A 23,516-nucleotide genomic window follows, 5' to 3' on the forward strand; every position below is an offset into this window, starting at 1 on the left:
CTTCGCTGAAAAAGACTTTGTCTTAATGGAGATATGTGTTGCCCCAAAGCCTGCAGTCAGCAGTGATGGTGCCTCTCTGTATGTGCAATATATCTATTCCAAAGGCACTTATGCACCACCATACTATCTGAAATTCAGGATTCTTTATTGGGAATAAAATATGGGCATATGAGATGCAAGTCATTGCATTCTAGTAATTTCACATTTTACACAGTGCAAGAATAAATAGAAATAAAACCGACTAAGTTGAACACTGAAAAATCTGGACTGAAATTCTCTTTCTTCTATCACAGAAATCATAGGCTATAGTGTGACTTAGAGTAAAAGCAAAATGTTTTATTGTTTTGAGAAAAATATTTTACATCATTGGGAAAAACAATTATTTCTTCGCACAGACTACAAATGCATTTATAATTATTCCATCAGTAGTAAAACATTTGATCAGTGTTTATAAAACTTAACATGTCAGGCACCCACCGGCTGTTTTTCACAACCGCGGATGATGTCATCACAGTGCAACGCATACACAACTGTGTACAATCTTTGTCTTACACACCTTTCTGCATATCTAGGACGTATACTAGGGTGTCTAAGTTCTGACAACCAGCCTGAAAGTTGCATACTCAGCTCCAGTGTGAAATAATTAATTACAAAACAATAAAAACTTTTACAATTTTACATAACTGTTTTGTGGTGGTTGTAAAAGGCCGACACATATCTACTAAAAGGAATAAATAAATCGCTTTGCTACATACACAGAAACTCCATCTGACCTTAAATCAGGTGCCGAAAAAGGTCGACACAGCTGTGACTACACAACATAAAAACTGTACACAATGTTTTGCACAGCAAAGTGCGTGCAAAAAGAAAAGTCCATTCTGTCCACTTTTCAGAGTCCGTTTGTCAATCATATACTGTATTCGGCTTTGTAACATTATTGAGTCATGCAAAATATTAATGTCAGTGGGAGGGAGTGAAGGATGCATCACATGACCACATGATTCTTAAACATTCGAGCATCCCTGTCTGTCTTACAGTTTAAGACTCTTTTTACAGATGTTTACAGACAAAAGCTTGGCTTGACAAGATTACATGAAGTTGACTTAATACTGAATCTCAAAAATATCTATAAAAAGTCAAAGCATTAAACATAAACATTACATTTTATATGTGCTCAGCAGACAGTAATTCAGATTTTCTGAGCAGCCTGTTAATAAAATACACATAAAATACATAAATAAAAAAATCTTTCATATATGTAGTCCAAAAGCACATAAATAAAAAATAAGCAGTTTAAGAATTAAAGTATAATTAGTATAAAGTAATCAGAAACGCGTTTTGGCAGTAGAGTCTGTTATCGCTGTCCTCATTTACTGTCATTGTCACTTGAATGCTTCAGGGATATGATTCAAATGAATGCTTGTGGGTGGGCTCGAGATTCCCTCGGACCAGTCAGATAAGTTGGAATGTGGAGAGCAGCTAGACCACTGGTCGGGAGAGCCAGGAGATGGAGTCAGGAAGGGATGATCCGGGACCTGAGGCTGGTGATTTGGCGTGTTGTCCATGGGGTTGGAGTAACTGTGCTGAGAAGGAGGAGTCAGAAACTGTGTGCTGGATATAGGCTGGGGCAGCAGCTGTGTCTCCTGCGGCAGCACGGTTTGGATTGCATTGGACTGAAGTTCTGCTCCGCTCATATCACCAAGGAAGTGGCGAGAGAGGCTATGATTGGCGACATTTGAGTTTTGGTGCTGCAGATGGTTTTGATGCATGTGGCTAGACAACAGGTGAGCTGGTGTGCCCAAGTGGCTGCTTTGCATTGTGGGATAGCCCATCACTTGGGGCAAGTTAGTGGCATGGTGCATTGTTGGCATTATAGCCGAGAAAACACTGTGTTGTTGCTGCTGCTGTGCCCGTGCCAGCCAATCACATGGCCCTGTTTGGGCCCCACCTCCATTATTAGCTATGCCGAGATGAGACAAGCGTGGAGGTGCTGAATCAAATGGCTTTGCCATCCCCAGGTGAACCGCGGCCATTTGGGAGTCAGCTAAGCCTTGGAGTTGATGCGGGATAGGTGGGGACTGCTGGAAGGGTGATGTCATCAAGGGTGGTGAGGAGACATCTGATTCCATTGGAGACAAAATGTTTGTGTCTCCATTCTTTTTCTTTTTCATCCTCATCTCCTTTCCTCCCTCCTTTCCTCCGGGTTTGCGGGATTTCTTTGCATTATTTGCGTTATTGGTGCCACCTGGGCTAGTTCTGATGCCCAGGAATGCCTCAGGCGAGCAGATTGGCGGTGAATGAGTAAGAGTGGGAGGAGCCTGAACCAGATTATATTCTTCCAACAAGCGCACAATGTCATGGTGCATACGTTCATTGGCGATGTCACGTGGGAGCTGATCCAGGTGATCTGTAATGTCACGGTTGGCCAGGTGGTCGAGAAGAAGCTTTGCAGTCTCATAGCTGCCCTCACGTGCTGCCAAAAAGAGGGGCGTTTCCTCCTGCAGAGGTATCCAAAAGCTTAATGTTAAGCATTTACAAATTTCAAATCTGGATAATGCACAATAAATAATAAGAACAAGTGGTAGGTGTGTATGCATAATTATTTTTTAGAAATTATTTGCACATTTTTTGACAATTTCAGCACATTGCAATTCAGTTGTATATTATAAGCATGCGTTCTTTTCACAAATTAATCATAAGATCATAAATTACACTGATTTGTGAGATAAACCTTATCACTGGACACATAAACAAACCTTGTTGTTTTGCAGATCTTTGTTGGCTCCATTCTTTAATAGCACTAAAGCAGCCTCAACATTGTTGACAGCAGCGGCCCAATGGACAGCAGACTTTCCTATATTGAGAAAGACAGGGAGAGAGAGTGTCAGTTAGATCATTTTCATAATCAGTACTCATGTTAACAATTAGAATTTCTGACTATTTAATATTTGCTATTTAATGGATCATGTTCTTACTAACTACAAATCACAAATTACCTCGATAAATAATTATATGTATAAAATGATTAGGTACCAGAGTCATCAATGGCATTGGCATCCGCATGGCAGTTGATGAGCTCCTCAACCATGCCCTCTACTGCTAGGCGTGTGGCCAGGATGAGCGGAGTCGTGCCATCGTTCATGCGTGCATCCAGATCTGTTGCCCGATTCCTGATTAGAATCTGTAAAAATGTTCCAGATTATATAGTAAAGTAGATGCATTATGCATCCTAATATGTTCACTGGATTTGCTGGCCTTACAGCCAGCTGCGTGTTCTTGTATTTTAAGCTGTGCATACCTGGAAGACTCCTTGTGCATCAGCAGCCACAGCAGCATGTAGTGGTGTGCGTCCTGCATGGTCCTGGGCATTGGCATCTGCCCCTGACTCTAGAAGACGCTTGGCAGCATCAGATCGGGCATAACGGGCAGCCAGGTGCAGTGCCGTCTCACCTGCACGCTCTGTACGCTGGTGTGGATCGGCGCCATGCCAGAGGAAGTTGGCAATGACACCTTCCTCTCCCTCCTCTTCCTCACCAGCCTCACCACTGCATGAGGCGATCATCAGAGGTGTCAGCCCATCTGAAAAATACAACAAGCAAGATACTACAATCAAAATCTGCAACATCTACTCACCACTTCCTGCTCTCTTACAATGCATACTGAACATAGTAGCTAATCAAAGAGAGTTTTCATTTGTGCACTTCTTACGTCATGAAACTGTAATCAACATGTACATCTAGATTTTTACTGATGTCCAAGTCCTGATAAAATCAAGATTCATGATAAAAACTTTTTTTACAGGCTTTAGTCATAACTTAGGTGCAGGGCTTTTTAGGTAAAGAGACTATTTGTGTACTTATGAGCCCAGACACTGTGATGGGATTGTGACATGAGGTAAGGATCACTCACCAGGGCCAAGTACGTTCACATCTACACAATCAGTGTCTGTGTCTGCTCGCGGTGGTGTAGGAGCTATAGAGGTCAAGCGCAAGTCTGCCGCGTCGAGATGCTGCTGAGTCCACTGACGTGGATCTGGCTGGATTCCGATATCTGGTGTGACGTGGTCATCAAACTGCATGAATACAAAAACATAATAGGATTAGCTGTGCATGCATACAGGGACCATGAAAGTGAATTCCACAGCTTGCTAGTGGCATTCTTAAACACATGAAAGCAGGAGTGTACACAGAGACACGCTCTTACCCTGAAGCGTTTGCAGTGGTCTTCCTCTGCCCATTCACTCAGCTGCTCGTCCATCAAAATGCTGTCGGAGTTCCTCAGAGGCCTTTGGAAAAAATAATTATTAAAATTTTTTATAATATAATAATAAATCACAAATGTAGACCGCCACAAGAAAAGCCTACTGTGGATATATTTTAGCACCATTCAGCAATCAGTAATACACAGGCTTGAAAGGCTGCTAAAGGAGTATAAATCAAGGAGTACAAACTGTCCACAATTCAGAGATCTTGCTACTGTTTTATGTTTAAATCCATTTACTCTCCATCTCTCCCTGACACACACAAACACACACACACACACACACACACACACACACACACACACACACACGCACACTCACTTTAATCCAACTGAGTCCTCTCCCACAGGTTCTCTGCGTTTCTTTTTTGTTTCAGTCACTTTAAAGCCCTCAGGGAACCAGAGCTGGCCATGCTCTCGCTTCCGCTTGCGTGACAGCACGACTCCGACAGCAGCCAGGACCAACACAGCCAGGACGAGAAGAGCCAGAAACATGGGGTACATCTCTCCAGGGCCAGTGGCTTCGTTCTCACCTACAAAACAATTTGAGCGAAAAAGGCCTTTATAAATACTATTTTTTTAATTAGTCAGTATTGCTCTTTTAATGGGTGAGAACTCACTTGTAACAGCCTCTATAATGTAGGGAACATTGAGATTGCCACTTGAAGCCAGTGCTCCCAGGAATGCAGCCACATCTGTTGCACTCTGAAAACACTCTTCTGACTGCTGGTAACATTGTCGGTTATCGATCTCCAGATATACAATGGAGCTGCAATGTACACACACGGGTAAGGATTAACATACAAATTGCATGTTTAAAAAATAGCTTTGCATCGTTGGTTGCTATTCTGTTTTGTCATGTGGTGTGCGGCAGCTCAATACAGCTCTACAGTATTGACATTTATAAACACATTAAATCACCTTCATTAGCAATAAACACCAATCTGTTGGTTTCAACACTCATTCTGTTTGTCAGTGACACGTTTACTCACCCTTTAATCTCCATGTTGTCCAGCTCTCGTCGATGGCGAGGCTTGAGCAATGTTGACAGGCTCCGTGCAGTGCGCTGCAGCAGGTGGCCAGGGTTGGTGTTCCACTCGTGGGCAGTACGTGTGTGTTTGCTCAGCTCGTGTTCTGTGCCATAGTATGGGTAGACAAGAGGCTCGCCTGTGGTGGTGTGGCGTTTGAGTGCGACATTGGTCCGCAACAGAGCACTTAGCTGCCGCAGGAAAGAGGAAGAGTTACTAAGCAGCTCACTCGGTGGCAAGTGGACCACTAGCACCAGGATGCCAGATGCCAGACGCTGTGGTACATCCTCAGCACAGTCCAACCCGTCCCAACCACACTCAGCGCTGTTGCAGCCCTGATCGCAGTGACCGTCCGAGTAATGGTCCTTACAGTACTGATCATACAAGGGACTAGAGAGAGAAATAAAGAGAAAATTTGTAAAGTAGATTTATCTCTTTTTCTACTTTCTCATCTATATCCTGTTCATATTTATTGTACTACTTATATAATTATGTATAATGACATTCCTTAAAATCTGAATATATTGAAATAAGATAATAACCTGACATAATTATATACAATCATTAAAAATTTTATATATAAAGATCAAAAAAGTATCTAATTTTTACTTTTGCCAGTAGAGATTCTGCTGAGATGATAATTACAAATATTTATGTTGGAGTCAATGTATGCTATTTTGTGCGAGACTTACTTGCACTGGCCCTCAAGCTGGTGGCAGTCAAAGCCATCGTAAAGGCAGCCTGCACTGTGACACTGCATGTCACACTTGCCATCATTGAAGTACCTCCAACACTGGAGGGCAGCACTGCACTCATGCCAGGGGTCATCAAAATTGAGTGAACAGTCACCGCCGTCCCAGCCACATGCATGACTGTTACATGCTGCATCACACAAACCATCACCGCCTCGCTGCTCACACTGTGGCACCTCGCATCGTGGCTCTGCCTCTTCTGACTCGGCAGGGGGAGGGGTGATATCCAGACCCCGGCCCCCATTGAATGAATAGTCTAGGATGTGGCAGAAGAGGCCATTGAAATGTGATGGGCACAGACAATGGAAGAATGGAGCCTCTGCAGATGATTGGCATGTGCCACCATTGTAGCACGGGTTAGAAGCACATGGAGAATCAAGCCGTGTCTGGCACTCGCGACCATTGTAACCTGGTGGGCAAAGGCAGCGTGGGCCCGGGACACAGGTGGCACCGTGGCGGCAGCGGAGAGGGCCACATGAGCTTGAGTCATATTCACATGATGACCCTGAAAAACCCTGTAGCCAAAGAGAAATAGCTTGGATTAGTGCTGTGTTTGTAAATACTCTACATACCAATATAGGCTGCAGATTTTGCTACCTGGATAGACATAATTTTTTGGTAAATGTGTCAAATTATTGTGAACTTACAGGAGGGCATTTGCAGATGTATCCATGTTTGGTGTTGCTCGCGACTGCACAGGTTCCGCTATTTTTGCAGGGTTTATCCTTACAGCCATCAAACACAGTGTCACAGCGCTGACCTACATACACCAAGACACATCGGACAATGATAATAATTGCACAGTCAATTTCATTAATATTAATAGCAATAGTAATGACTGACTTACAATTTATTTGTTTTAATTTACAATTAGTATCCGTTACATGTATTACACAATTTAATTTTAATATTGTATACGGATTAAGTGCTGTCTCTATGGAAATACCTGTATATCCTGTGCGGCATTCACATCGGTAGCTGTTTACTAGCTGGATGCAGTTGTAGGAACCGTTTGGGTCACAAGGGTCAGACAAGCACTCATTCACGTCGCCCTCACACCGCTCGCCCACATAGCCTGGTTGGCAAACACACCCATATCCACCCACCCGGTCCACACAGCGCCCGCCATTAAAACAACGTGGCTCGCCAGTCTCAGGATCCACATCCGGGGAACAATCGTCCACATCAATTTCACAGTGAACACCTACAGAGTGTCAGACAAATAGGATGATTATTATTATTTAAATAAGATTCATGGAGGAATGCAGTCAGTTTTATTTTATCATAGCTTGTATCTGTTAAACATTACAAACTGTGTCTTTTTATTGTTCTTTGTGTTACTTGGTTTACAGAAGTAATGGTGTGAATGATTTACTGTTTATTCCTTAAATCCAAAATCATGTCTATGAATTAATATTTCATGGTTGATTGTTCTGCCAGTTTCTAGGGGCTTGTTTAAGCAGAATATGAAAAGAGCTGAAAACAAGTTTATCTTAGGTCTAGCTCATCTACAGTATACTGAAAGTGTAAACACTAACCTTGTGTTCCCCGAGGACAGGAGCACTTGTAACTGTTGACAAGGTCGATGCAGGTGCCTCCATTCTGACAAGGTTGAGACGCACACTCGTTTATCTCCTTGCTGCAATTTACCCCATGATATCCCGCGACACACTTTTAGAGAGAAAGAGAAGGATGGAGAAAATATAGATGCAATTTAGTTCCAGCAAAGGGTGTTTTCTTCCATGTTAAAGATTTAACACCTGGAACATTAACATAGTTTAACTGATATATTAGAATTAGTATTCATGAATGTCAAATCCCTGTCCTGTTCATCATACACCAGTCTGCCTCTGATCACTCATATATGACTCATTCTGTAAACCTATTCATGATGTTTATTTGAATAGTTCTCAGCACAAATGGGCAACAGCCAACACCTCCTGTAATATACAGGACAGTGTGTGTGTGTGTGTGTGTGTGTGTGTGTGTGTTTGTGTGATTCCATACCTCGCAGGTGTATCCGCCCAGGTAATCAGTACAAGTTGCACCGTTGTGACATGGGTTTGGCACACACTCATCCACCTGATCCTGGCAGTAGCTGCCCATGTAGCCAGCCTGGCACCGGCACAGGTGTGTGCTGCCTGCATCTACACACTGGCCTCCGTTACGGCACAGAACTGCTACAGGTACCCCTAAAAAAAAGAGAAATGAGCAGAGAGAAAGAAACAGAAAGAGTATGGGTGTGTGTGAGGGTGCATGTTAGACAATATTAGTACACACAAACACACTTTATATTTGTATTACCCTGTTGCTGTGCGGCAACTTCACAGCTGACACTGGGCACATCGCAGTAGATGCCAGTCCAGCCACTGGCACACTGACATGTAAAGGAGGAACCCTGCTGCCAACATGACCCTCCATTTTTACAGGGTGCTGAATCACACCAGCGCACTAGGCTCTGAAAACCATACAAATAAAATACAGACATACAATATGTTTAGCAAACATACATTCATACCATTCGCTATTTTCCTACACATGCTCCATATCCTGAACTTTTTTGGATACAAATGTAAAATTTATATGCTAATAATGCACTTTTTTTTAAGTGAATTAATGAAGAAAAATCTAGGGTATGTGTCCATGTACCTGACAGTTGATGTCCGTGTAGCCATGCGGGCAGGTGCACTTGTAGGTGCCATAGCCATCTTGGCATGTACCACCGTTAAGGCACGGGACTGAGTCGCACTCATTCACGTCGTGTTGGCAGTAGCTGCCCGTGAAGCCAGGCAGACAGACGCAGGAGAATGAGTTAATCCCATCCACACATGTACCACCGTTGAAGCAAGAGCTGCACGCACACACACGGGTGGGGGTTAAACTGATGTGTATACAATGTGTTTTATTAAAAGATTTAGCACAAGCAGTGAGAAATTAATTAATATTTTTTTATTATTTCATATTTACACATTTTGAATATTTGTGTGTGTCTGTGTGTGCATGTGCTACCTCTCAGTGCAATCAGGTGTGTTGATCTCACAGTTGATGCCACTAAATCCAGCTGGGCAGCTGCAGGTGTAGCTGTTGACACAGTCTGTGCAATTGCCCCCATTGCGGCAGGGGGCGCTCACACACTCATCTATGTCCTCAGTGCAACGCTCACCACGGAATCCAGCCACACACACACATGTGAAGCCATTTACACGGTCCACACACACACCACCATTACTGCATGGGTCTGACACAAAGACACAGAGAGATTCATATTTAGACAATATTTTATTTCCAGTCTGAGTGCATATGAAGTGTGTGTGTGTGTGTGTGTGTGTGTGTGTGTGTACATATGGTGGACTGTGGTGAATGTATTATAGGCATATTTGTGTATCTTACTAGGAGTGCAGTCGTTGAAGTCAGTCTCACACAGGTCTCCTGTGAATCCTGGGTTACATCGGCACTGGAAGCCACCCAACGAGTTGACGCACACACCACCGTTATGACACGGGGACTTCACACACTCATTGATGTCCACTTCACATGTCTGACCTACAATGGATGATAAAATGTTTTAAGAATGATAAAAATTATGACACCATTTAAACTCTTGATAAAGATGCTTCTTTGATACACACACACACACATGCATGCTTACCTTGCCAACCAGTCGGGCAAGCACAGGAGAAGCTCTGGTAGTCCTCAGACTCACGACACACACCTCTGTTCTTACATGGGTGTGTGGAGCAGGGAGCTAACACACTCTCACAGAGCTCACCTACAGCACACAATACATTTTATTATACTATAATGCAAAAACCCATGATTTCACAAATTCTCACACATACACATTGTTAACCAACACTATTATTTCCTTGACACTTTCCGGGCAAACAATATAGTTGTAAGCAATTTCCTACAATTCTAAGTTTCCCCTTAACAGGAAATGGGAAGTAGAAATGCAGGAAACGTACCAAAGGTTCCCACTCTGATAAAAGGCACAAAGAATTCTTAGGCAAACAAAAGCACAACAAAAAACCCAAACAATGCCATGTGAAGCAGACTAAAGAATGCCAATGCGTTTGTGTTTTGTCAATAAAACAGGAAGAAGGTGCGTGTGGGTATATGTGTGTTGTACCTGTATAGGGCAGCAAGCAGTTGCACTTATATCCAGCTACATCATCAATACAGGTGCCCTGGTTCAGGCAGGGGTTGGATGCACACTCATTAATGTTAGTCTGGCAATTAGGACCTGCAAACATGAAAGATATAAATAACACGTCTACATATTGAAACCTACACAATCAGATGTCCACACAGAGAAATACACACTCACCTGTGAATCCTGCTTTGCAGCTGCAGATGTAGCCATTGGTCATGTCTCGGCACGTTCCACCATTTACACATGGGTTGGACAAACACTCGTTCACATTTAGATCACAGTTACGGCCCATCCAGCCGGGCTCACACACGCACACATAGCTGTAGGAACAAAAAAGATGTGTGAATGGGTACGAATGTGTACCTAATTAATGCATTCAACATTTACTATAGTTATTTTCCACCAAATCTTTTAACCAAATGTTTCCCCAGCATAAAAGTCCGAGAGCAAAGGAAAATGGGAAACTGCATGTTTCAATTAGTTTGAAATCAAAAGCGTGTCAGCTCATATCATTTAGCATATTTATTTGACTGTGCATCAACCCTTTCAACCTTAAAAATTAAATATAAAGTAACAGTATGTAATTGAGTCTAAATACCAATTTAGATGTATCACACAGAATAGATTGACATATTTGAATCTATTTTGTACTGTTTGTGAAAAAAGAAACATACGCATTTGCCTGGTGCTGACAGTTGCCATGGATGCAGGGGTTGCTGGCACAGTCATCACGCTGTGAGAGGCAAAGAGAATCGTGGAAGCCATCAGGGCAAAGGCAGGTGAATGAGTTCACGCCATCCACACAGGTACCCCCGTTACGGCAGGGATTTTGCACACAGTCATCTATGTTAATGTTGCAAGTTGCACCTGAAATAGAGAAAAAAGTGGAGGAAAGTTGTTTTACTTGTTTCATTCAGTTCTTCTGTTACAGACAAATGATGACGCTAGTTTTACACTCTGTTGAAACTACATGTGCCTTTCTGAATTGCCATATAATAAAATGTGGGTAAGACCAGTCTGTACATCATCTATGTGAAGCTCATTAAAAAAAAAAAAAAACAATGAAGTATGGCCAGAACCATTGCATTAATTTTTTTCTGATGTATTTTTTGGTGTATTTATATACTTTTCTAAATTTTGTTTCAGGATAATAGCCTGTGTGTGTGTGTGTGTGTGTGTGTCTATGTACTCTGAGGATGTTGAACAGCTGGGAAGGACGGACCATGTGATTGACAGGCCTTGTGAATGACAAAGACAGAACCTCCCACTCCCTTCCTTTTTCTCATACACTTTGGGATGGGGGATGTGGTGTCCCATAGAGGGACATTTATAAACACAAAGGAGGCAGCCATATTTCACACATGACTGAGTAAGAACTACCAACTCCACCCCCTAATTACCCCCCCCACCCCTCACACACACACACACACACACACACACACACACACACACACACACACACCACCTCTACGGACAGACAGTGTCACCTAAGCGCCTGGTTCTGCTTTAACAATGGTCCTTTATCCCCCACCTTTTTTACCCCACCACACAGACATTATGCTTTTGTTCGTTTAAAAAGTTTTTCAAAGTGTGTGAGGGGGGTTGCTGGCTGAGATACAGCATCCATGGACAGGTGAGAGCTTAAAGGGACATCAGTGCAAAGCATACAGGTGTCCTGTGTCCCAGTTAGAAAAGGGCGTTTCTGTCCTCAAGTGTTATCTGAAACCAAAGCTGTGCACCTCGCTCACCACCTGTTACACACGCTCATGCGCATGCACACATTAACACAAGATTCTTACCTGTGTATCCAGGCTCACACAAGCACTCGAATCCGTTAATCTTGTCAATGCATTTGCCAAAATCGCATGGGTTGCTTTTGCAGTCATCCACATTGATCTCGCAGTTCCGACCTGTACATGCAACACGATTTAGAGGGGATACTGACATATTTCTGTGTATTTGCATAGATGTATGTTTAGATTTGTTTATGTAAGGTACCTGTTGTTCCTTTAGGGCAGCTGCAAGTGTATGAGTTCTCCCGGTCTAGACAGGTACCACCATTATGGCATGGTTGACTCAAACACTCGTTGATGTTGATCTCACACAGACGGCCGGCATAACCAGGCCGACATGCACAGGTGAATGAAGCCACACCGTCCTTACACACTCCGTAGTGGCATGGGTTTGAGGCGCACTCATTTATATCTACCTCACACATAGAGCCTGTGAAACCTGCAAAGGGAAAAGAAAGAAGATGATTAAGACCATTATTTAAGATTTAGTTTCAGTAATGTATGCATATATTTTAGTACACCTACCCTCTTTGCACTCGCAGGTATATTTATTTGGCCCATCTGTGCACTTGGCTCCATTCTGGCATGGAGTGCTTGCACACTCGTCTACATCCACTTGGCATAGGTTCCCAGAGAATCCTGAAAAATAAAATGATTTTTTAAATATATATTTTTCATGCCTTTAATAATCAAGTAAAACTTATTGCACAACTGCTGTGTCCTACAGACAACCATGTACAAAGCCTGACTTATTAAAAAAATAATCCATTGTCTGCTATTAATAGATCAATCAGCACTGAAGCATTTACCTTTAGGACACTCGCAATGAAAAGAGTTGACTTTGTCGATGCATTTGCCATTGTTGAGACAAGGCTGAGAGGAGCAGTCATCTGTATTTATCTGGCAAAACAAGCCTTCATACCCTACATATGTAACACAAAAATAGTAAGAAAAGACAAAATGGTAAGAGATAAAAAAAAAAAAACTAAAACCTTACAAACCAAGAACTTGCAGTTTTCTATCCTTACCTGGCATACAAATGCAGTGAAAACCACCAATCTGATCAAGGCAGGTGGCATCATTCTGGCATGGGTTAGACTTGCACTCATTCACGTCCATTTCACAGCGTGGCCCCTCATAGCCTTGAAGGCACTTGCACTGGAATGAGCCTTTAGTGTTAAGACACCGGCCACCATGTTCACACGGATTGGCCCCTGAAAAAAACACACCGAACCTGAATATCAGCCATTCAAAATGTAGCTTGTTTCAATTTTAACCTCAGTTTTCAGTAGCCTGTATGTCACTGCATGACACACATGTATTTCTCCATGTTTTTTTAAAATACTAAAATTATATTATCATCTACAGTTAATAATTGGTAGCATTTATTAATATATCACAGCAAATTCTAGCACTTTACAATCTAACATCTACTGCTCTACCCAACCAGTGCTCACCCCTGTCCCTTTGCCCTAATAAACTGTGCTGTATTTGGCTATTACCTAGCGAGCACTCGTCAATGTCCTGGTTGCAAGCAGAGCCGGTGTAGCCAGGAGGGCAGGTGCAGATGGCCATGCCATTGACAGGATTGGTGTCACAGTTGGAGCCTTTCTGACATGGGTTACTGATGCAAGCATCATCCAAATGACACAGAAGACCTGTAAATACAAACAGAGTGTAAACAGAGTGTATTTTTTCTATAGCTGTATCCTATATTTTCACACACAGCCCCTACAATCTCACCAGTGCGCCCGTGAGGGCACTCGCAGTAAAATGATGCGACACGATCATGGCATGTGGCTCCGTGGTAGCAAGCTGCACTCGCGCAGTCGTCGATGTTCTCGCTGCAGTCATCGCCAGTCCAGCCGTTAACACACACGCAGTGGAAGCCGCCTACTGTATTATGACACGTGCCACCATTTTGGCAGGCATTTGGGGACAGCTCACACTCATCCACATCTTCTGTGCAGTACTGACCTGTATGGGAGTGTTAAGATTAAAGGTCACACGCCAGAGTATTACACTGAATGGTCAGTTCATCGAAATGTATTCATAATTTTTAAATTTCTTTATTCACTTTTGAAGATGTGGAAGAAATTGTTTTATAAAATGTTCTGCACACATACAATGATATTGTGCTAAGAGACTAGTACATAGGTGGTGTCTAGTGGTGTGTTGGGGTATTGTCTGCAATATTGTGTCTGCAATATAGTTTTAACAAAATCATTAAAGATCTTATCTTTCCAAGAAAACTGTAATTGTTATTAAAAACATACACAAAACCATAAAGCAACCCTCCAATGTGTGCATATTTACAAAACTTTTCAAGTATAATTCAAAGAATTGTGTTGTGTTTAGTAATAAGTCGCAATGTGTACTATTGTGTAGTGTGTTGTACCTGTCCAGTGTTTGCCACAGTGGCAGTTGTATGTGTTTACACCGTCCATACACCTGCCTCCATTCTCACATGCATGCTGAACACAGTCATCAATGTTGTGCTCACAATCTTGCCCAGTGAAGCCTGAAGACAAAAAAACAGTAAGTGAATGAATAACCCGAGTGAGAGGCTGTGGGAACCTGCGTGTGTAAAAAATTCCACCTACCGTACACAACAAGAGAAGTGTGTGGGTGGGTACAGGAAAGTACATTTAACTACGGCAATCGAGGTTGAGCTATTTAGATTAATCATAAACCGAAAGACCAAAAGAGCCAGACAACACATCAGGCAACACACTGCTTGTTATTCTATACCCACCCACACACAATTACGTACACATCCGGATACACTCATTCAATTTAATACACATAAACACACAATCACTCACACACACTCTCTTCATTTACCTGGCAGGCAGGTGCAGGAGTGGCCAGTGTCACTAGTTTGTGTGCAAGTGCCCCCATTAGCACAGGGAGAAGGCTGACAGGGCTGGAAAGGGCGCTCACAGTGTGTGCCAGCGTACTCAGGTGGACATCGGCAGCGGTACGAGCCCACCTCGTTTATACACACTCCACTGTTTTGGCAGGGTGAGGGAGTCGTGGCACACTCGTTTACATCCAGGCGGCATGTGGACCCATGAAAGCTGGGCGGGCATGTGCAGATGAAGTGGGAGTCGAAAGCTGAGCACCGACCACCATTGGCACAGGGGTTTGATGCACATGGATCTGCCTGTTGGCATGTCTTACCTACACAGCACACAGATTTTTAGGAAAGCCCTAATACATTAAGCATATACAACAAATTAAAATGCTATATCTAATTAGTATATAACTTGGATATAACTATAATTTGACTATTTACACATATACACTCGTACACTTGTATGTATGAATGTATTTACCTGTCCAGCCAGGTGGGCAGCGGCAGCTGTAGGTGCTGAGTGTAAGGAGTGAACAGGATCCTCCATTGCGACATGGTGAGCTCATGCAGGCATGATTGACCGGTGTCAGGCAGAGTGGTCCACTGAAACCCAGTGTACAGTCACATGTGAATTCCACATCATTTCCCTGTGTGCGTGGCCGACACACACCACCATTCCGGCATGGCGATGGACTGCATGGGTTTGGGAACTGACACTGGGCACCTGCATAGTCTGCTGGACAGCTAAAAGATAAAAAGAATAAAACACATTGCATGCTACATCAAACATTTTTCCAAGTAAGGGTTGAAATAAAGTTGGAAATATTTATTTTAATTGATATGTGCAGAGTTCAGGAGTTCCCAAGAAACTTTTACATATGCCAAAACCTGTGTCTATGTGTACACGTCAGGTAGTTGTAGTTTCAATTAGGTGTGTAATCAACCAATAATATAAAAGACTTATCATAGATACATCTAAAGTGTTTAAAATATTACACTCCGTTATTTGCTAGCTCATATTTGTTAGCTGTATTTCATCTTTAACAAGAATGTTCTCAAGACTTTCCTGTGTGTGTGCGCAGCAGGTGTGTGCATTGATGAGTGCAGTTGTGAGGCAGGCCCCTCCCCCGGCTCTATGCCTCTCCCCTGAACCCTGTTGCTATGGCAAGTGGCGTGGGGTCAACAGTGCTGATCCCCAGAGAGAGCACACTCCTCCTGTCATCCCTCCATCCACCCACCAGTCCAACTCTCTCCCACCAGTTTCTTCCACCTCCACATATGTGTATCTTTGCGAAAAGTTCCATCACTCTTACCCTCTCCTTCTTTCTATTTCTGTCTGATAAAGATTATAATCTCTCTTAATTGCCCCCCACCCCCCTATTTTCCCCTCACTCTGTCTTAATCAGAATATCGAAGTATTTCCATCAGGAGCTACAACAGGTGTATGTGTAGACCTTCCTAATTGTGTGTTTACTTTTAGCATTGACTTGGATAAACAGGCTTTGTCTCTGTTTCACTGCAGCAGCAGGCGTCTATAGCTTACCGTGACAACATGTGTGAGTGTGTGTGTGTGTGTCTGAACAGATGCAGGGATGACCTATGACCACATTTGTGACTCCAGGCTACAGCCTTCACAGGGGGCTGGTCTGCCATCTGCTACTGATTGCCCTCAATGTGTGTGTGTTTGTGTCTGAGTCTGTGCATGTTCACACCTCCTGCTTCCTGCCTCAGTGTGAAACTAAACAAGAAACTTTCATTTTCTCTAATCTAGTTTATACTCACAGTTCTCACAGTTTTTTTTTAAGCGTAATACACAACATACACCTACAGTATATTAAATTAATTAAAAATTTCAGCATGCACACAAAAATAATACCTCAAACAGAAACAGAAAACCCATAGAACCTCTTTAGTTTTCACAAGCTCTCATTTATTAAATAACCTCACATACAGCAAAATGCTATTCTTTCTTTTTGTAATTTAGAGATGTCTGAGTTTTCACTGAATTATGAAAATAGAAAAATTGAAATAGACCTGCACATGTGGACTAACATATTCCATGTTTAGGATCTGATCAAGGATGATGGTAAATCTAAAAGTTTTTTTTAAAAGAGGGGTTAATCATCAAACTGTGTTTGAGTGTATATTTGCATTTACTCTAATACCAGGTGCACTAAAATAAGAAATAATACAAATGGAAATTAATGCAAGGTCAGGGCTGGGCAGGCAGGCCTTATTTTACATCTGAGGTGAAGGAGGAAGCTTGTTTCACCACAGAGAAACCAGGATGCTGAAGCAGTGAATTTCGATGCCGCATTTACGCATGGCAACATTGTTTCATTGTTTCCTTCCAGAACATTTAAACAACACTTGATGGAGCACGTGATTCACATTTTCTCACACACACACACCATTGCTGACATGATCATGTACCGCAAAACACATTTTGTCCCCGGATTTAATCACTGTAAAAGTACTTTCATGGCAAATGTAAATTAGCCTAACACGAAAATACAACTTAAATTCTGCACGTTTGATTGATGAAAAGATTTTTAGTTATGTCTCCTTTTTTTTTTGTTGCATAAACACTTTGCAAAGACACTGACTTTGACTAACATTTTACACCAGCAGGGGGCGCAAGGTAAGTGCACTAATTTAAGCATGGCTGCTGTCCTTCAGCACTCTCTGAAGAAAAGATAACAGCCTAGTGTCTTTTGATCAATTTCCATAACACACACTCACTACACTCAGTGGGAAATATGTTGCCATGAACCCCTTCAGGAAAGAAGTCACAATTTAAAAATATTTTAGGAAAAAATAATCCAAATTTATCTTTGCATTTCCTGTTTTGCTGTGAACACATTCAAGCGGATATTCAATCTGTGTGTCTATTTTCACCCTATTGTACTGAAGTTTACTACAATGCATCAGCACAAGGACCTGTCCACATTTCACCAGAAAGAGAGAGAGAGAGAGAGACAGAGAAGGGGAGCAGAAGGGAGGAAAGGAGAGAGAAAGAAGGAGAGACAGAGAAGGAGAGCAGAAAGGAGAGAAAGAGAGAGTGAAGAAGGAAAGGAAGAACTCATGTGGGATGTGGCCAAAAGGCTCTCACACTTGTTTGCTTTCAAATCTTCCCCCAACTCCCCTCCCTGATGCTACCCCCATCCACCCACCCACCCACCCACCCACACACACACACACACACACACACTCTGAATGGTGTCCTGTTCTGGGGCAGATGGCTGTGAAGGTAATGAGATTGGATGAAAACTAAGCATAGCAATAGAGTCAGAGTGAGTAGAGAAAGACAGTGAAAGAGACAGAGGAAGAGAGAGAAATCGTTAAATCTATGATTGTTTTAAATGTTTGTGAGAGTGCACAAGAGTAGACAGAAAAGTGGCTTATAAATGTGTGTGTGCACATTGAATATAAATGTGTCTATATATTTATGTGTCTGTTCCAAGAAAAACATTTTAAGAACCCACAACGTGTGTGAGTGTGTCCGCTCACCCTGTGTGTCTTCGTGTGTGTGTGTGTGTGTCTGGTTTAAGGACAATAGGGAGAGTAGGCCAGCTGTCGGATTGAATTGGCTGAATAGGCTTCAGGAGTAACGGACCACTGCGCCTCTCTGAGAATGTCTATGGGCGCGTGCACGCTCTCACACACGCGCACACACGATCAGCATGGAGCCTCATTCAAATTGAAAATTCACCACAGCTGCAGTGTGCCGTAGTTTGCTTGATCTCTTCCTACATTCCCACTTTTTTTTACGCTTTTTACAATCGACTATAATGCTTTTGCTGTGACTCACCTGCAGCCTGGTTTTCCATTGGCTGTGAGCTCACACGTTCCTCCATTCTGACATGGCTCCAAACACCTGAGACCTATGCACAGGTGAAAAAATAGAATACAAATATTTAGGCAAAGGATTCTGAAACACACACACACACACACACACACACACACACACACACACACACAGATAAAAAGAACAGCCGTGATGCGATGTAAAGAGGGAAAGTGCCTTTTGTTTTGTCCATGGCAGATCAAGCTATTGTTTCTGTCCTGAGTCCTGAAAGACTCTTTGATAGATGAGGCTATATTCATCCACAAAAACCGTGTTTTCTAATTTCAGATGCTGAACTTTTAGAGGCCACACACCTTCATTTCTAAACACTTAACTAGCATCTATTTAAAAGAAGTGCTTAACTCAAAGATGCTTGTGTCACTAATAATGAATTGATGTCAGTGGAGCTAATTTGATTCATGCAAATGAGACTGTTAACTGGTTTTCACTTGTTTTAGTTCATTGTTTGCCATGATAGTGTTTCTCTGGACAATGCACCTTTAAACACACACAACTCGTGTTTTACAATTTTAACACCTATCGATGGACTTTGGGATTTTCAGGCATGTTTAACTATTTCAAGTCGAGGGATGAATCAAAACCCCCAAAATTCATTCAGATGATCAAGATTTGTACGTTTAATAGTCAATTGAAAAAAAAATCCATAAAAAAGCTATTTTAAGACAATACTCCCCTGAAAAAATAAGAAAATACTAATAGTATAAAAGGTGTGATTTGTGAAGCTTAAACTGAACACGCTTGCTCAGGAAGTTGCTCGATCGAATCAATTATTTTGAATGATATTGGAAGTTCTGTGCTTTTGCTTTGGTTTTAAAAATCACTTATTCTTGTGTATTTTGAGAGGTAGTCCAAAATCAGCTTGACACACTATTTTAAGGTTACATTCTAACCTTAGTTCATTGTTTATATTATATTACACAGAGTACAAAAATTTGCTATGACCCAACTGACCAGAAAGACGGTGAAAGAGATGTTAAAATTTGTTCATTTGCATCATACAGTCCTGTGCAAAGTCCAATACTTTGGTAAACAGTATCTTGTGCTGCTTTTCATAACTTTTTATATGAAAACTCAAAGACAAATTCATGCACCCATAAAGTAACAACTCCTACATGTAATACTGTGCGCTATAGTTTGAGGTGCATCCTTATCATTGTTCGCTGATGCTCAACTGCATTCAGACCCTATGTAGTACTCATGTTAAGAGAAGGGAGATGATCAGGGATGATCTGATCTCCTGCTGGCGTCTGATATCACTCCAAGTCAGGGCGCTTGCTTTCTAACCCCCCCCCCCCTCCCTACTATTATCCTGTCTCTAGCCGATATTGGGCATGCGCAGTAAGTTTCGGGGGCACGCGCCCCGTGGGAAGAAAGCGCGACAGCTGCAGGGAGAGCGAGATGAGGGTCGCGCACACAAAAGGACATCAGAGTGCAGCACGAGCCATAAAACACGCTGCCGGGCTATTGTTCACACGGCGTCCCCTCTCCACACACACACACACGACTGCTTCGCTTTATCTATGCCCTAAAGTTGCCCCCCCGCCTCGTCCCTTCACACACAATCGAGGCACTCTGCCATAAAAGCCCATTCATTAATCTCTCACACACACGTACTATAAGGAAATAAAGCCGTTATTAAAAAGCATAAAAAAGCCAAAGAACCTGACTTTTTTTAACACCCGCCGGTGACTAAAGTCATCTGGGTATGATGTTCAATAAGTTACTCAAAGAGGTCAAACAGACCACAGTGATCCCAGGAATAAAACACAAGTTTCTCATGAAGACTGACTGAATCGCAGGACTCTTTAAGAAACCCGCGCAGTACTGATATGATAAGATTTACAGTGCGTGAGGAAATAAATTAGTAAATAAACAATTCAACAAGTGACTCACAGCCCCTAACCGTTTCCTAAATAAATAAAGAACACAGATGAACAAAGGGAATATGATGTTTTTATGGTCTAAAATCTACCACAGCATGAACACGAACCGGTTCCGTTACCTTTCCCCTCACAGAGCGGAGCAGTCCCGAGGAATAAGGATATCAACAACAAACGGTTCATCCCGTCAAAAGCTTTGTCCAAATCCGCGCAAGGTTTTCATAGATCCATGGATATACTCTCCACTTTCCAACAAAAAAAAAATAAATATTAGTAAATAAATAAATTATAGCTCCACGAAGCGCAGTTCCGGCTCAGCGCAGCCCGTGAGAAACTCCGTTCAGCTCGTGCGCGTATGTCGTAGTAAGACGGGCGCGCGGGCAAGCGGTCGCGTGGGACTCCAAAGTTCTTAGTGACGTATCACGCGCGAGCCGGGGGAGTCCCGCCCGTTTTTTGGTGTCCTGTATTCGTCCGCGGATAGAAAGCACTTAACGTGAGAACATTTAAACTAAATTCAAGAACGATGTACATAGTTTTTTATTTTTGTTTATTGTCCTGTTATTAATATCAGAACAGACTGCAGACTTACACGGTTACTCTTGATTTTATACAGACAAACAGAATGCTTTTATGAATGAAAAGGGGACAGAAAGGGTCCTTCCGCACAAAGAAAATAGTTCCCCTCATTAACATATCAATGAACCATACCTCTCTCTCTCTCTCTCTCTCACTCTCTCTCTCTGTGTCTCTCTCTCTCTGAGTCTCTCTCTCTCTCTCTCTCTCTCTCTCTCTCTCTCTCTGAGTCTCTCTCTCTCTCTCTCTCTCTCTCTCTCTGAGTCTCTCTCTCTCTCTCTCTCTCTCTCTGAGTCTCTCTCTCTCTCTCTCTCTCTCTCTGAGTCTCTCTCTCTCTCTCTCTCTCACTCTCTCTCTCTGTGTCTCTCTCTCTCTGAGTCTCTCTCTCTCTCTCTCTCTCTGAGTCTCTCTCTCTCTCTGAGTCTCTCTTTCTCTGTCTAATTAACATTTTATTCATTTATTTATCCAATTATTTAACTAATGGCTAACATAACATGATAATAACATCGTTTGTAATAACATGACTTGTGTTAAATAACAGATTGTAAAAGTTAAAAAGTCTCTCTCTCTCTCTCTCTCTCTCTCTCTCACTTTGTGTTTCTCTGAGTGTCTCTCTCTCTCTCACTCTCTCTCTGTGTTCCTCTGAGTGTCTCTCTCTCTCTCTCTCTCTCTCTCTCTCTCTCTCTCTCTCTCTGTGTCTCTCTCTCTCTCTGTGTCTCTCTCTCTCTCTCTCTCTCTCTCTCTGTCTCTCTCTCTCTCTCTCTCTCTCTCTGTCTCTCTCTCTCTCTCTCTCTGAGTCTCTCTCTCTCTCTCTCTCTCTCTCTCTCTGTGTTTCTCTTTCTCTCTTGTCTCTCTCTCTCGCTCTCTCCATGTTTCTCTCTTTCTCTCTTTGTCTCTCTCTCTCTCTCTATGCGTGTCTCTGCCCCCTTCTCAGTGTCTCTCTGTCTTTGTTTCTCTCTGTGTGTCTCTCATTTGTTTTGCTGCTACACACAAGTCAAATGCGTACACATGCACACACACACACACACACCACAGACATAATTATTACATTTACCTTCGCATTTGTGGCATTTAGCAGACTGATGTATGCCACAAATGTAAATGTAAATTATGAATGCTATGCCCAAACCATCTCCCTCTTACCATGTATTCAAAGGTATTCAGTGCACACATGCACACACACACACACACACACACACACACACACACACACACACACACACACACACATTTAAAAGAAAACATTACGCCCCACACACAATCTATTGGCTAGAAATTGAAATGATGAAGTGAAAAAAAAATGTAATGAAAACCTTTAGACACCTTTATTAATGACAGCCTAATCTTGTCAGGTGTTGTTTTTTAAGCTGAAACTTACAGTGGAGTTTCATGCCCTCAGGCATTATAGTAGTAACATTTAATCTTTTTTGACATTGTGTGTGTGCGAGGGTGTGGGAACAGTTTGCTAGTGGATTCTATACCCGCAGGACACATACAGTGCATGCATCAGTGTGTGTCAATATCTGTGTATGGGTGTGTTTAATGCATATACAAGTTTTGAATCACACACACACACACACACACACACACACACACACACACACACACACACACACACACACACACACAAACACACACTCACACACAAAGCTAAAATATTTAGTACCAATACACTAGTACTAGTGCTACTAGTACAATTCATCATCTAGCTACTACATCATCTACTGTCTCTCTCTCTCTCTCTCTCTCTCTCTCTCTCTCTCTCTCTCTCTCTCTCTCACACACACACACACACACACACACACACACACACACACGCACACACACGGGTCTGTGCATGCCTTAAGGAGGCTGCATAAGTCTGTCCCCTCCTCCTTGGCCTATGTTTGAATAAAGCTAAATTAGCATTTCTAAAGCAGGAGACACACAAACAGCAGTCCTCTGAATAATCACAGCTCTGAGCTGCACATGCCTGCACTGTGTGAGGGGGTTAGATTGGGGGCTAATTACCAACAGTTAGCAACTGGTCTTACCCATATGCCTGAGACAATAGGGCTCAGGAAAGTCCAGGGTTTTCTCTTTCAACTCTACACACACATACCTGTAAGCTGTGTCGCGGTGAGAAAGTAGACGCCTTGAGTTTCAGAGCAGGAAATAGGGCCCAATTCACACCTGACAGAAAGGAGGCACAAACACACAAAAACACACACATCACACATGTACTTTAACCTTTCAAAATGCATTTTAATGCTTTTAGAATGCATAATTAATGCAGTTCATAAGTGTGAATGAAAAATTTGGGATATTGTGTCACCATGTGAAACAAGTCTGAGTTTATGGTTTTTGGAATAG

General features: G+C 42.4%; 1 protein-coding gene across 1 annotated transcript; it reads right to left on the reverse strand.

Annotated features, from left to right (window-relative positions):
* Positions 1 to 315: 315 nt before the first annotated feature.
* Positions 316 to 20,990, reverse strand: notch1a (notch receptor 1a). The gene is made up of 34 exons (XM_046867984.1): positions 20,714 to 20,990; positions 18,655 to 18,727; positions 15,325 to 15,587; positions 14,831 to 15,169; positions 14,385 to 14,507; positions 13,730 to 13,963; positions 13,489 to 13,644; positions 13,015 to 13,200; positions 12,796 to 12,909; positions 12,512 to 12,625; positions 12,192 to 12,425; positions 11,993 to 12,103; positions 10,868 to 11,060; positions 10,368 to 10,513; positions 10,170 to 10,283; positions 9,690 to 9,809; positions 9,431 to 9,583; positions 9,050 to 9,278; positions 8,690 to 8,891; positions 8,345 to 8,498; positions 8,048 to 8,232; positions 7,579 to 7,711; positions 6,987 to 7,244; positions 6,688 to 6,800; positions 5,981 to 6,555; positions 5,253 to 5,678; positions 4,881 to 5,029; positions 4,583 to 4,793; positions 4,204 to 4,285; positions 3,910 to 4,072; positions 3,299 to 3,579; positions 3,034 to 3,181; positions 2,757 to 2,854; positions 316 to 2,498 (listed from the first exon to the last, which is right to left on the reverse strand). Exons 1-34 carry the CDS (start codon positions 20,772 to 20,774, stop codon positions 1,383 to 1,385), a joined length of 7,257 nt encoding a protein of 2,418 aa, XP_046723940.1. The 5' UTR covers positions 20,775 to 20,990; the 3' UTR covers positions 316 to 1,382.
* Between the last annotated feature and the right edge of the window lie 2,526 nt (positions 20,991 to 23,516).

Source organism: Silurus meridionalis, chromosome 15 (assembly GCF_014805685.1).
Source record: "Silurus meridionalis isolate SWU-2019-XX chromosome 15, ASM1480568v1, whole genome shotgun sequence".
In the NCBI taxonomy this organism is placed as follows: domain Eukaryota; kingdom Metazoa; phylum Chordata; class Actinopteri; order Siluriformes; family Siluridae; genus Silurus; species Silurus meridionalis.

Coding starts and splice junctions, on each gene's coding strand:
- notch1a (XM_046867984.1), bottom strand. CDS start 20,774: ATGAACCGTTTGTTGTTGATATCCTTATTCCTCGGGACTGCTCCGCTC. Junction 10,514..10,867: donor TGTCAGCACCAGGCAAATGC/GTATGTTTCTTT, acceptor TTGTTCCTACAG/CTATGTGTGCGTGTGTGAGC. Junction 4,794..4,880: donor CATTATAGAGGCTGTTACAA/GTGAGTTCTCAC, acceptor ATTGTTTTGTAG/GTGAGAACGAAGCCACTGGC.